The sequence below is a fragment of the Primulina huaijiensis genome, chromosome 18, assembly GCF_012295235.1.
Source record: "Primulina huaijiensis isolate GDHJ02 chromosome 18, ASM1229523v2, whole genome shotgun sequence".
Classification (NCBI taxonomy): Eukaryota; Viridiplantae; Streptophyta; class Magnoliopsida; order Lamiales; family Gesneriaceae; genus Primulina; species Primulina huaijiensis.
In genome coordinates this window covers 5,426,815-5,442,525 of record NC_133323.1, presented here as the reverse complement: position 1 = coordinate 5,442,525, position 15,711 = coordinate 5,426,815, and the positions used below count along the sequence as shown (strand labels likewise).

Sequence of the window (15,711 nt, the reverse complement as noted above, 5' to 3'; positions counted from 1 at the left end):
GATTCGAATAGGTTCGCGTAGATTCCACGCACTTGCCCTTTCTTTTCATTGGACCCCACACGGTCCATCGAATTTGACGGCGGCGCCACTCGTTATATTGGTAGTTTCGATGGTACATGTGAGAACACTGTCCCACATAATTTAAATGGATAAAATTTTAAAAAAATTAGTGGATCAAATGTATATGTGGTTAAATTTGTGCATTTGATTCTATCATGTGGTAATACCTTTATATGTAGGATGAAATCAACCCGTTATATTTATGCATAGGAGGATAGATATTTATATGGAATTCACTTCACAAAGTATAAACTTGACTTGAATAAATGGTATTTGATGTATCTTTTGAATGGATGATTGTCGTAAGACATTTACATACGTTATTCCTATTGAATCTATGCTAAAGCTGGAGTCCTCCGTCCTCGTATTTTTATTTTGAATTCAGATAAAAAAATAGATTACCATAAATATAACAAATCATCTCATAATTATTAGATTATTAGAGTATCGACGCACACTTTGCGTGATTGTACAACATATTTAAATGATGATCAAAATGTAATTATAACAAATAGTGAGGAACTACACTGCGATTTTGATATATTAATTAAAAAAATAAATAGAAAAAAAGGAAAAAAGAGAGAGTAGTAATTGAACCTACAATTGAAACAAAAACTCTATATTATAAGTTACATGTAACTTGTATTAAATTTTTAACATTTTATCAATATATATAATTATTAAAACAGACTGTGAAACCAAAATTTAGTTATTCTAAGTATCTCAAACTTAATAATATAAAATAGTATAGATGACATAAAACAAACAATGTTAAATCATTAAGAATTACAACAAACATTTTTACTTAAGATTGTAAAGTTCATATCCATTTCTCATATTTGAAACAAATTCAAAGCCATTCCATTACATTTCAAATCACTTCAATGTCATCCTCCATCTCTATTTTTGGATAAAAATCCAACCAATTAATTGCATTTTTTGAGTTGTTTTACTTAAATACTCTTTTGTCCTATTAGAATAATATAAAAACTATAAATATTCTATATTTTTTTAAATATAAATTTCAAAATTTGGGGACTAAAATTTTAATTTTATAATTCTGTATTTTATTAAATATAATTATTCTTAAATTTAAATAAAAATTGTAATATTATCGCTAATATTTTTTATTTAAAATTTTGTGCCTCAGCTTTGAAACTTATATCTAACAAATAATATAATTATTTCGTTATTTGCTTATTTCATACAAGAAATTGCTTATCTGATATTTGAAATCGCTGACGTGTTTACTGCTGCTACGTCAGCCTTCTAGCGAAAAATGACTAAAAGTGAGGATATAGTGGCGGAACCACATGGATAGATAGATACATGGGCTTTAGTTCTTGTGGCCCAAATTTTTTTTAAAAATTATATGTAAATTTTGTATAATTTTGGATTAATATGATATTAGCTCGGCAGATCAATTTAAAATATTAAAATATTCTAAAGTTTAAAATTCTAGTTCGGATATAGCCATATTCATAGCTCCACGGGATAAATATCAACTTATATGACTAAAACTTCAAATTGAAAACTTAAAAGACTTAAAATGAGAAGTGATTAAATTTCGGTCAATTTCCCAAGAAAAATTTGATAATATGGCTAAAATATATATAGGTGAAATTAAGACTGAAAATAATTTAGATTTATCTTTAGCTTGCTTGTACTTCTTGGCACGGGTTTGTGATTTTTCTTCATATGCAAGATTTTTTTAGGCTTACCGAAATTTTTGAATGGTAAGATCACTAAAAATAAAATTCGGGCCGACGTGACAAGATCATGAAATGTTGCAATAATAATTAAACGGGAAAAGACCTAAACGCTATGTACATTCTACATAGACCAAACTTGCACACACTTTCCAAATATATCAAATAGTTCTAGCCTAATCATTCTAGTCTTTTTAGTCTATATTTCAAGTATTTTACGCATATTCCATTCCAGATTTTGTAATTTTATTATATTTTTCACGTTTTTATGAATTTTCAGTGAATTGAAAATACATAATCATGCCAGAAATTATTTATCTGATCCTAGTGTTTTTTCCACTATTTTCCTTTGTTTTAGTATAATATTTTCTTAAGAAATTAGAACTTACGATAAAATTTGGTTCCTACGTCGTTTGAATTAATCAAAGTTAGTTTTTTTTATTCATATTGATGACACGCCCACAACTACAAAATTTGTATTGATTCTTATTAAAAGTTTGAATATGCCGAGTTGAAATCATTCAAAATATACATACGCCAAGATTATAAAATTTTACCAGCTTTTTCCTGTACGTAAATAATTGATAATAAGTCCCTTGTTTTTGGCTCAACTTCGGCAGATGTAGTAAGAAAGAAACACGAGGCGCCAGATTCATTGAATGGCGGGCGGCTTTGTTTACTTTATTCGATTACAATATTGACATTTATTGATTACTAATTAAAGTTAATTATTTTGTTGCTTTATTAAGAAATTAAATGGGGAGACTAAAGAATAATGAACCTTGAATTACTTTTAAAAAAAATGGAAAAAAAAAATCACAAGTAATTAATATGTTTATCAATTAAATAATTGGTAGAAAAAGAACTTTAAAATTCTCAAATTCTGCTGATATTTTTTCTTACATGCTAAGTCAATCCTTGTACAATTTCGAACATGATTTGATTAATATTGTCATTGACTATAATTAGCTTAATTTTTTTTTTATATGTCTATGTACACGAAAGTGTATATGGCCCGTAAAGCAGAAATTAATTTTTTTTTTTAATATATAGTCTTACAAGTTAATGCTATTCCGAGGGGGGAAAATTAAAAGCAAATGCATTGCATAGCTGAATCAGTGCGATGTTCATGCATTCATTTATGAAAAAACTTTTAGGCCGAATTAACTATTACTTAGAGAAGTTCTAATTTGAATTCACTTGCATGCGTGGCTTTAAAATATTAAAATAATTTGATTCAATGAATAGATAAAATTTGGGAACAAGTTGTATATTTGGTCCTACGTGTTTTTTTGAATCTTTTTGATTTTGATTTTGAATCTCTGTTCTGTCAAATTTAAGTCTTTGTTTGTAATTATTGTTTTTTTTCAATTTTTTTTCTCGTGATATTGATGTGACACAAATAGAATGAGCATTCGATCGGTTCGGTTCGGTTATATATTTAGCCATAACCGAACCGACCGAATTAATTTTCATAAACGACGAAAATCGAACCGAATTAAAATCGGTTAAATTCGGTGACCGAATTAACTGATTAGTTTTTAAAAAAATTTGTGATTTAACTTTAATTATATATGTAATTTTTCTTGAATACTACAGTCTACACAAATGGATAAAAACATAAAAATTAAAAATTAAAATATATATAAAAATTGAAAAAAAAAATTAAAAATTTATTAAATAATAATATTTATTTTATTGGTTAATTCGGTTAACCGATTTCAAAATTTTGAAAACCGAAACCGAACCAAATTAATCGATATAATCGAATTTTTTTGATTGGAAAACCGAATTTTCGAAATAACCGAACCGAATTTTCGAATTGGCTCGATTCAGTCGGCTAATTCGATTAAACCGAAATTTTGCTCATACCTAGACACAAATAAAAAACTGACATGTGTAGTGTCACATCAATACTCCTAAGGTACAAACAAGTGACTAATGAGTAGCTCGTGAGCAACTCGATCCAAACTTGACTCGATGATGATTGGACTGAGTTCTAGTCAAGTTTGAGTTTTTATTGTTTATACTTGAGTATCTCGCATGTTATTTAATTAACAATATATTATTGTTTTTAGACGATATAATTTAAAAGTATTTTTTCCTTATAAATACAAATCATAAACCCTAAAAATATTATGCTACAAACATTTTCAAACTTTTCAAGCAGGAGCTCGAGTAATTCTATACTTTCACGAGCGGAGCTGAAGCCTATAAAATTTAAATTCAAGCTCGACTATATCGTGTGCGGCCCTAAGTACTCTCGATGGAAAAAGAATTACAATTGCAAAAGATCGAAAGATACATGACTAAAACTGAAATCTGATAATATAGAATTATCAAAATCACAAAGAGACATCATGATAAAAAATGTAATTTTCTCTAAAACTTACAAATTATTACAGGTGCTTCAAATTTAATACCAATTTAATAGAATATAAAATGGATCGTATCTTCGAAGTTTCAAAACATATTTATAATCTCTTTTTGCTAATATAAAATAGAATCAATATGCCCAAAGTTTAATATAAATAAATAAACCTAGCTATTGTTTTGACATCATGTTAATTAACATGTTAATTAACCCTACATTATTATATCAAAATTATTCTTTTTTCATTAAAAAAAACATGTAAAAATCGCATTGGGATTGTTTCTGTCCTTTAAGGAATCTTTCGGGCCCATACTAAGATTGTGAGTGAATATATTTCATAGATGTTTAATCCCATTTGACCTTTCCTTACAGGAAGTCCCGAATGTTAAGAGACAAAGGGCAATAAATTCAGATCAAACAATTCAAGAAATCTTTTGTCTTTTCCTTCCTTTTTGGTTGGCACAATTCTCTCCTCTCCCACAGGCTTATAGCTTATTATTATTATTATTATTAAACATACCTAAAAAGTATTCATTTTCAATTTGTCATTTGGTAAGTAGAACCACTGTCATGCGGGAGAAATCAAAGGGTGCCTCTAGGTTAGCTATTCATATCATTGGTGCCTATTTTGCAGATATTATCAGGGAAACTGCCTGATCAATTCATGAACATGGTACGTGTTTTCGGTTAGATTATTTACTGGGACTAAATCTTGGATTCTTGATACCGAAAATCGTCACGATTTTAATATGGTATTTCGTTTCGGAGTGGATTCAGCCTTCAGGATATGATTTTGTTCATGTGAGTGAGTGATAGCATGATGAATTAGCTAACCTTGGTAGGTTTCTGGTCCGCAGGAAATGAAGAACAACTTATACGGTTTGTACAGCCCTGGAAGCAGCGGCTGGACATCTCTGAGAAACCCAGAATTCCAGGAGGCAGATATTTGGGAAGTTTTCCAGGACGCAGAGGCTCCGGAATTCGATCAGGACTCCTCTTCCATTTCGAAACGCCTCACAATCACACCGACAAGAACCATTCCAAAACCCAACAAAACTTCCAGTCATTCCAAGGGTCAGGAAATTAGTCAACAATCAGCCCCGGTGGACATACCCGACTGGTCCAAAATATACCGCTCCAGCTCCATGAATAGCATCAGGGATTCTCATTCATGGCTCTCCACCGATTCCGACTTTGATAATGTCAATCATCAAAGCTGGGAAACTAGCAAAGACGACTGCGAAGAAGAGGAGGAAGACGAGAACCATATGATTCCTCCACATGAATGGATTGCAAGAAAGGTTTCCAGGAGTGAGATATTCTCATTCTCTGTGTGTGAAGGTGCTGGAAGAACACTCAAAGGGAGAGATTTAAGCAGGGTCAGAAACGCTATTTTGATCAAAACAGGTTTTCTTGAATCAAATTCCAGGTAATTGATCAGCAGTAATTCTGTCAAATGTAAATCTCATGTACATTGCTTTGTCTATAGATATTTCGTGTTCATTAATAATTAAGTTTTTAATTTTCTTTCTATATAAACGTACTTAATTACGTTGGCTCTTGTTTGAACTATATATAGTTTCATATATCCAATAATCGCACAAAAAGAGAGAAGATGAATTTAGCCACATTATGGTGATGTTTATTTGGTAAATAGTATTTTGAATCTTTGTTAAAGTAATAAAAACAAAAACATTATATGAAATTAATTATCTCCATATTCGAAAATCAAACTTAAAATTTCATGCAAATATGATAAATGTATGATTATATGCAGTGGCGGAGCCAGAAATATGACTCTGTCCGAACTAACTAGAATTTTAAACCCTATAATCTTTTAATATTTTAAATTGATCAATTCGAACTAATATCATATTATTCCAAAATTTACATATAAATTTTTTTTTAAAAAAAAATTGGACCACCCGAGCTTTATATAATGTGGCTCCGCCACTGATTATATGTACAATGAAAGTTACATATTATTGCACATTAATGTTAAAATTATAATACTACATCTAATGCATTTTTAAAAGTGTTCTTTAAATAAAAATACATTTGAGATAATATTATAATTTCAATCATCGTGAATCGTGTGTAACTTTTATTGTACATATAGCATATATAATTCAGATTTTTTAATACGTACAGGTGTCAAAATAAAGGTGTTTTTTTTTTAAAAAAAAAAAAGAAAGATAAAAATATTGCATTTTTTAAATACTTGCCCGATGTTTGTCGATTGAGTCATTGGAGTTTGTTCCACGAAATTTAGTAAAATAATCAAAGAAATTCAGTGGTGACAGAGGAAGCCAGTTGGCGAGGTCTTTCGAGCTGAAGGTGATGTTGTTCATGGCTACGTTGACGGACCTCTTGTGATGTTGGCCCACTGCTAAATGAAACTTGTGGTGAGCATAGTCAATTAATGGGTGAGACTATGCTCAATCATGTGCGACACGCTCGATCAAATATTGTTAGAGACCTACTAATCCAAGGGTACTTCTCTCGGAATAGATCTCCAAGTGAAACAGAGTCTCAATCTTCAGTTTAATTTTCGGCCGACTGTTAGTTGATGAATATGGATTTTGCATCTGAAAGTTGAAATCATAAATTTATATTTTCAAAATTAAAATTTTTAATTCATGGAGAAGATAATTTGATAGATCCCAAAATATATTTTTTGTCGTATAAAATTAAAATATATAATATTTATCATGTATTCAAGGGCGGAGCCATCCTTGGTTATATGAGTTTTATTTTTTTTTATATAACTCATAGAACAAATTTTTTTATCCGTTTTATATAAATTAATCATAATTCATTACTGTGTATTAGTTGGTTTATTGTCTTATGTTTTGAAATTATGCAACTTTAAGATAAAAATTCAACGATTCTAAAATTATATTGAATATTTAGTTTTGATTATTCGAGTTGCAATAATATTGTCTTATGATGTATATGAATTTTGGAGTTTGAATTTTTATCCTAAAAATCTCTTGTTGTAGATTTTTGAAATAATAATAAATTAGTTGAAATGTTTGATGATTATTGATGTGCAATTATTATTGGGATTTCTTTTGTGATTTTTCTATTTATAATAACCGAAAATTGAATAAGTATGAAATTTGAAAAATGATTCTTTGTTGTAAAATTTTGAGAATATTGAATTTTTCTAGTTAAGTAATTCAAGGGAATGGAAAAAAAAACTGTTAATTTATTTTTAAACCAAAAGAGTATATATCAACAAACAACGGACAAACATCAATTACAGTCTATCAATGAACAAAATGTCGGTTTCAACCAAAATAACAGACCGAAATGAATTAATTTGAAAATTCGGTTCGGTGTTGAGGTGCAATAATTGTCCTTACAAGGTAGAGCGATCGAACCATGACGCTTGGGCTGCTGTGCGATTTAAAATATTTGAGTTGTACCTTTATCATGAGCTATAACTTTTGGTAAAGCGACAAACGTTTGATCCTACATTAGATTTATTCATTTTGGTTTAAATTTTTTAAAATATTGGTTAATTCGGTTCGATTTCAGTTTTTAATATAAAACTTCGGTTAAATTAACAAACTAAACTTTTATAAATAAAACTAATATTATTAAATTTTCTAATAAAATTTATAAGGATATAAATATTACAATTTTTAATAAAATTTATTAGAAAATAATACTATACTTAAATAATCGATTTTTTCGATTTGGTTTGTTAGTTTTTGGGAGTAAAGTTCGGTCGGTTCGGTTTGTTGTAAAAAAGTTCGGTTAATTCGATTTTAGAAAATTCGTTTCGATTTTAACTGAACCTATTACTGTCTAACACAGAATGGAGCTTGCTCCAGATACTTATGAATCCTAGTTCCGCCACTCATGTGTTATAATTAAATAGGAAAGTTTGTTTGTTTCACCTCATGTTGGGTTCTTTTTTACCAATAAATTTTTGCTCAATTTGTAGTGCATGTGACGCCTTAGCTCAGAATTTTGGCTGGGTGATTGAGTGCGATTTGAATCCATTATCAATGACAGTTTGAATAAAGCAGACTTTTAGCTTAGTTGGTCTCATCCGTTTCCCCTTTTCTTTAGACCAAGTTCGAATTCCCCTCTTCTATTTAATCAAAAAAAAATGTGATGAATTTATTGGTTTATTAAATAATTACCCAAACTAAAAAAATTTAGTTAGGAAAATCGGTTTAAAGTTTAAATTTTATATTCTTTTTCGAATGAATATTTTGATTATTGTTAAATATAATTTAAACCATCTCATTATAAATCAACAAACATTAATATGCAAACAGATACGAATTACGATGAACACATTTAATGGCATATAACATTACAATCTTCAAAACGAATTATTATTTATCTATTTTGAAATAAGTTGATAAATGGATTTATGAAAATAAATATGTCATCGGGCTCGATGGTTCTGTATGAATTAGCAGTTTAAGATCCTTCTGACCTTGTTTTCGATCCAATGCTTTTATGAAACACAACTAGGGGTGGTATACCGTACCGTACCGAAAATCCTATATCATATACCGTACCGAAAACTACGGTATAAAAAAATTCATACCGATACCGTACCGAAATTTTCAGTATATCGATTGGTACATATAACTAGCATACCGATTATATTGAAATGGTACGGTATACCGAGATTTCGGTACGGTCTCGATATATACCGTTTTATACCGAAAAAACCTTACATTTTAATTTTTTTTATAAATTTATAGTTTTAAAATATTATATATTTTAAAATTTTTGTATATTTTTTCGGTATTTCGGTATATAGCGAAATTTTCAAATTGCATACCGTTACCGTATCGAAAAATTCGTTATTGTTACTGTATCGAACCGTAACGAAAATTCGGCATTTTTTTGATTTTTCGGTACGGTAATCTCGGTACACCGAAGATTCGGTATTTTTTCACACCTCTAAACACAACATGCAGCAACGATTGGGAACATGAAATCTGGTCGTGTCCTCGCTATAAAATAAGCAAGAGTTTGTGGTTTTCTTAATTGTTTTATGTATTTTGAAGATATATTATATATGACAAAAGATTATGCTGTGCAACACTGCTTAATTAATTGATAAATTGAGAAGCATATAATTAACACGCAGTTCTTGACATAGCAAACTAGTACCTTTGTGCTTTATGGTAAATGACAATTTATTATTTTATAGCAATTTTAATTAATCAAACAAAACATATTATTATTTATTCATTACTATAAATTCTACCTCCTAATCAAATATTTTAATAATCACAATATTATTTATTTACACAATCCGAGCAACACAACTAAACGAACCCTTGAGAAATGATGAAGAACTGCACTACATGATGAATGAACATGATTAGGAGTGGAAGGCCCCGGCAGGCAACACCAGTGTTGCTTCGTTAGACTGAAGCTGCTGCGGAATTTGCAAAGCCGTCGATCAGATTAAAGAATCAAGTGCGCCAAAGATGTGGAGTGGTAATTTTATATTTCAAATCAGTTATTTTTAATTCTAATGATTTTTTTTTTCTCTTTTATCTTTGTCATCAATTCTTGTATGATTTTATGAATTTTTCAAAACTGACTAGGTAATTGAAAATACAATTGCAACCTTGGTATCACCATTTATTGATCTTTTTTAGTTGGCCGAGTAGGCTGTTACGATTGGATCTCGAACATGAGATTTTAAACGTGAAAATATGCTCTGTCCATTTTACTGAGTGACGACCATATCACTCACCCTTTACACCTTTCTCAGATGATGATACAATTGATGATCAAGAATCTGATGAATTTTGGAGTTGGTGACTTGTCATGGAATTGAACTTGTTGCTGTTTTTATTTCTTTGTTTGTATTTTGGAACTGTTTAAGTTAGATTTTAGATAAATGATTTGTTAAGTTCGAATAAGTGAATTGTTGATTTTATGTTTGAGATTGTAAATCAATTGTTTAATTAATTTTTGGAATAAATATCGTTTATCTTAGTCTCAGTGGTTTTTTTAGAAATAAAATTTAAACTGTTAATTCCGAGAATACTGTCTGCCATATAACTCGGGGTAAAAACAATTCCCAAACATTTCACATCAACTCTGTACAGATATCACCTTTCATTCCTATTGTGAAAAAAGCTAGCTGTGCCCATCCTGTGCTCATTCTCTTCTCCCCACTAAATAAGCTCAATCCAACTTATTTGGCGTCTATCCACCATTCTAGCTCTACCTTTTCCCCAATGTTCTTCAAGCAAAAGCACTACAAAGTAACTCAGAATAGCCCACGTACCATCCTCAAATATCCTCATCCAACTACATTTTCCCACTAAACAGACCCATTATCTAGCGCACTTTCCCACCTTTTTCTATATTTATATCGTTCTTGGCACATTGGATTGGGAGTTGAGTTCTCGTTGAACAAATCGGAAAGATGGGATTTCTTGGTGATGATGTATCCAACCTCAAAATCTTGGATTTCTCTTTGAGATTTATTGTCATCCCTTTTAATGTTGCATCCATATGGATCACTGTTACTAACCATCAGGATAATATCATTTATGGGAATCTAGAGTTCAATAATTTTCTTGTACTCAAGTAAGAACTTAATCATTTTCATCCTCTGTTTTTCTATTTCCCGCCCCTCCCAGCTGGATTCTTCTGTTTATGATATAAAAGTGTGTTTTTGTTATCTATACTTTGTGGGGTTTTTTTTAGGTATATGGTTTGCATCAATGCAATATCTGCTGGATATGCCTTGTTTGGTGCTGTCTCTTCTTGGATTCCATGTCTAGTGACCAAAGCATGGCTCTTCTTTGTTACCGACCAGGTTACATTCCAGTTTTAACCCTTTCCCATAGTTGAGTTTGCGGGTTCTGGCTCTCAAAAGTTTAAAATTTTTATATTATGAATGCATTTGTTAACATTGACTGCAAAGAAAAACATACTTTCATCTGATACACTTGAATTTTTTTTTTTTTTTGAAGTTTTGATTCCTCAGGAATTCTTGGTTCTGTCGTATCCCTGTTCACATAAAAAAAAGACTTGATTTTTAGGGACAGCTAAGATAACTGCATTTACAGATTCTTTAATTTGGATATGAAAATTGAAAATTGTTATTTTTAGTCGAAAACTGCCTGTCTCTTCTTCTCTGCTAGTTCTGTCCTTTGCCACAGCCTAAAGAGAAAGAAATTAATATATATATATATATTTTGTGATATAATTGCATGGTCTGGCAGAAGGATACACTACCCAGACGGCCTGACAGTTAGGTGTAGGCAATCAATTTTCTGATCTATTATGGCCGCTTTAATATATACATACCTTCCTGGTTTGAATGCTGTGGTTGAAATCATTAAAATTTCCCCTTATAGTTCTCATTTTATGTGAAGAATTTAATGAAATGATTGTTTGTTGACCCTTTTGCATTTCGACCCTATGTTCGAGGAATTTTACTCGATTTATTGTTTTCCAACTGGGATTCGCGTTGGCTAGGCAATGTTTTGTCTTTGACAGTTGTCTTTTGGAGGGTATGACCGAATTTATTTGCGGAGCTTGTGTTGGAAAATGTGGTATATGTTTGGTTTTGCTTCGTAAACGTTCCGAAAACACTAATCGGGGCGTAGAATACAGAGACAAACTTGACCATTCTTTTTCAAATCTGGTGCAACACATATTGCTATATAAGAATATTAGTCATGTATATATTATTTAACACCTTTCTTTAGGTGTGTCATCATCATGCCAACTATTGAAAATGATTTCTCTTGTTTATAGGTGTTGGCTTACTTAATGGTGACATCAATGGCTGCGGTGGCGGAGCTTCTCGACTTAGCCTATCGAGGTGATAGAGTGGTTTCATGGAGTGAAGCCTGTAATACTTATGGAAAGTTTTGCACCAAGTTAAGATTAGCCTTGGGTCTTCACGTCGTTGCTGTTGGTTGTTTCTTCGTGTTGGCTGTAATATCTGCTTATAGGGTGTTTGCCAAATATGAGCCTCCTTTTGCTCCTTCCAAAGATGCTGAACAAGAAACGACTTGAAATTTCAAGCTCTTTCAGTTGATCAAATGTTTGTACTTTAATTTCATACTAATTAAACAGAGCCTGAGCCAGGAAATTCGAGTTGCGACGATCAATATCTTGCAGTCAACAAAGATCATTCATGTGATATTGAAAATTTATGATAAAATGACTCCCCTTTCAGCATTTAAGATATGATATTGTTCTTAATGTAATTTTTACACTGTTGATTAATTTTATAATCATATCTACAAAAGGTAACGAGGACAGTTATCAGTGGAAACAAAATGAGTTTGGATGCACTATTGACTCTTGCACTAAAAATGTTTGGTAGCTAGCAAATTGAGTGGATAGGATTTTGGCTCGACAACCTTGCCTGCTGTTATTATATTTTGACGTCTGTAAGTCACTACAGACCTTTCGGGAGAGATCTTTCTTGGATTTGGTTTTTTTTCCTCCCTAAACATTATCCTATTTCTTAGAAATTCTTGGTTCTCCTATTATCATTGATGCTCTTGTTGCTTTTTCGTATAAAATCCATCGAATTGTCTTAAGTTCTGCTTCGAGATAGTTCCGGTGAGGCTCTCGAGCGATCAAGTTCTTCCATGCATTTGTTCGGTGGAAAGTTTCAAGTGATCCAAATCTCTAATGCGATTCACGTGCATAGCAAATCCAGTGTGTATCAAAGTGTAATAGTTGAGTTTCATTGTCATTAAAAAATAATCCGAAAAACTTTCTTGAAAACAAATCTCTAAAACACACACATATTGAGAATGACGAGATTTATCTATACTATATTATTAAGTTTGAGACATTTAGAGTAATTAATTTTTGGTGTCATGATCTGTTATAATAATTATATATATTAATAAAGTGTTAAAACTTTAATTCAAACTACGTGTAACTCAGCGGATATAGTCTTTATTTCTGGGTCTTTTTTTTATTCATTTATTTATTTATTTTTAAATTCATATATTAAAATTGCAGTGTAGTCCCTCACTATTTTCTTATATTTATATTCTGATCCTCATGTAAATATATACTAAAAGAATTAAAAAAATACTGTGTTGAGTGCATCGGACACTAATTACAATTATACCTAGGTATGACAAATAATAAAGAATTCATTTATATATATTTTTAATACATATTTATTTGAAATACCTTAAACTCATCAATTTCAAACGTTGCACCTTCAAATTGTTAGACAAATTTGAAAAGTCGTATGATGAATTTATATCTCAATTGATGATTTTGTGTAAAATATGTAACACATCGTCTGATGTGATTAAACCCACAACAACAGATGATTCAAATATGACAACCAGATGAGTAGGTCTCTTGTGAGACGGTCTCACGAATCTTTATATGCGAGACGGGTCAACTCTACCGATATTCACAATAAAAAATAATACTCTTAGCATAAAAAATAATACTTTTTCATGGATAACCCAAATAAGAGATCTGTCTCACAAAATACGACCCGTGAGACCATCTCACACAAGTTGGGCACAAGTTTTTGCCCAACCAGATTACTAAACTCTCATATTTTTTTGTGTACATTCTTTGCTTTAAATCCTATTTGTTATATAAAAAAAATTCATATGATATTTATATCTGTAAATTTTAAATAATTTTATTTTATTCAATGGATTGCGTGTCAAATCTAGGTTGGGAATAGCTCTTGAATCTCGAGGAGAACTTTTTTCGAATTTTCTTTCTAATTTATTTATGGTCAGTGACATACAATGTTCTTTAGCCACACGTTCTTTCTTGAAGAAAGTCCTACTCCCCTCTATCCTTGAACGATTCAATGCAATATAGGATAGTGGGGTGACATCGTGGCGAATCACGCGGGTCAACTAGAGAGGGCGGTAGAAAGGAGAAGGAATAAAATTGGAAGAGTATGTGATTCCGTTCTTTAGTTAGGACCAGTGCTTCTTCGTGAGCCATAGTTATGGTGTAAGCACGGAAATCAGCCCAGGGGACACTTGCATTTTTCACCACTAGCAAATATTATTTGTTTGCTATGAAATTTGCGCAGGCTTGTCGGGTGTCATTCAACACCAATTTGTGAAAGAAATAAAGATCAAACTTCTAAATAAGCTATTGAGGTCGTCGATTTGGTCGTTAGTTCTAGCCTCATCCATTTGATGTGGAACATACAAATTTAACTAGAAACCAAGGATGAAAATGAAGCAAGCTAGAAAATATAATTCTTCATACTCGATTATGTCTCCTATAATGGATATTAACAATTGTCATGAACACAGTGAACAACAAGCTGAAAGATTGAAGTTAAAACAGAAAATTGGAAATAAGAAACTGAAGTTAAAAACTAGACTGAAATCGCACGATGCCCCGGATATTCACCGGGTCTCACCAGGGCCCAGACCAAAAAGAATAGCACGGTAAGTCGGGCTCCGTAAGGTAGCAAAGACTGCATTAGGAGAGTCTGGCCTTCTGGGTTCTCCGAGTTAATGGTTGTGGTCCTCGGGAAGCCAAAAGTAGGAGGAAGAACAGGGAAGGCAAGGACTTCATCATATTAGTCGGGGACTTCGGGACCGAGCTAACATGGTTAGCAAAATGGTTGGAAGATGATACCTTTAGCTTAATTATCGTACTTTGTCCAGAAAATACAAGAGTTAACAATAGTAACACGGTATGAGAGGCTCTGATTAATCAATCATGACAAATGACAGTGTACCCATGCCCCCGCAACATGTAGTTTCAGGGTAATCTAAGTGCAGAATTCACGGATGTCGAATCCACTGCAGGATGTCAGAGCTCGAACTCCAAGTCATCATTATTTTTTCACCTATAAATATCAGGTGATCTCGTTCAAAAACTCATTCGATTCTTATAACATTTCTTACACTTGCATTTATATTCTCTAGAGTTTCCTCTCTTTGGTGAGCCCGATAGAAACTTGAACGTCGTAGTGGCCACGCATAGAAACTCTTCTGTTGCGTGAGGTCTGTTGTTTATTTGTGTGCAAGAGCTCGGCTTCCTACATGGATCTCAACTACCAATCTACGAAAGAGGAGCAGCTCTGAACTTTATCGAAACACAATGGTATTGTCGGGATTTATGGGTGGCATCAACATCATAATACTACCAAGGTCTCCCCATTAGATATGACAAGCATCCATATTCACCATGTCACATAAAATGTCATCCTTATAATACTTCCCAACAGACGGAGGAATCTTGCAAACTTCCAGCACTTGAACTTCAGGATCTTTTCAATCCATGAGATTTTGTAAGGTGAAGGATGTTTTTCAGTCTTCAGTTTCAGTGCCTTTACCAAAGCCTTGGTAACCACATTTTCACTACTGCCACTACCAATAATCAAGTTGCATACTTTACTTTTGATAGAACACCGAGTCTGGAATATCTTATGCCATTGAGAGTCATATTGTTTTTTGGATAGTAAGAGGTGTAGAACAACATGCTATTGCTTCTCTATCATCTCCTTCTTCAAATTCGGCACCCTCATAAATATCATATTCAAGTACGTGCTCATCATCGCCGCCTCTATCAAACATTTTCAAAGAG

General features: G+C 31.8%; 2 protein-coding genes across 2 annotated transcripts; both read left to right on the top strand.

The window, feature by feature from the left end:
- Nucleotides 1-4,476: 4,476 nt before the first annotated feature.
- On the top strand, nt 4,477-6,572 carry LOC140964877 (protein S40-4-like). The gene is made up of 3 exons (XM_073424848.1): nt 4,477-4,816; nt 5,001-5,572; nt 6,438-6,572. The coding sequence occupies exons 1-3, from the start codon at nt 4,808-4,810 to the stop codon at nt 6,517-6,519; spliced, it is 663 nt and encodes a 220-aa protein (XP_073280949.1). The 5' UTR covers nt 4,477-4,807; the 3' UTR covers nt 6,520-6,572.
- A 3,652-nt stretch (nt 6,573-10,224) lies between these two features.
- Nucleotides 10,225-12,346, top strand: LOC140964085 (CASP-like protein 2D1). The gene is made up of 3 exons (XM_073423611.1): nt 10,225-10,731; nt 10,852-10,963; nt 11,911-12,346. Exons 1-3 carry the CDS (start codon nt 10,568-10,570, stop codon nt 12,172-12,174), a joined length of 540 nt encoding a protein of 179 aa, XP_073279712.1. The 5' UTR covers nt 10,225-10,567; the 3' UTR covers nt 12,175-12,346.
- Nucleotides 12,347-15,711: the final 3,365 nt, after the last annotated feature.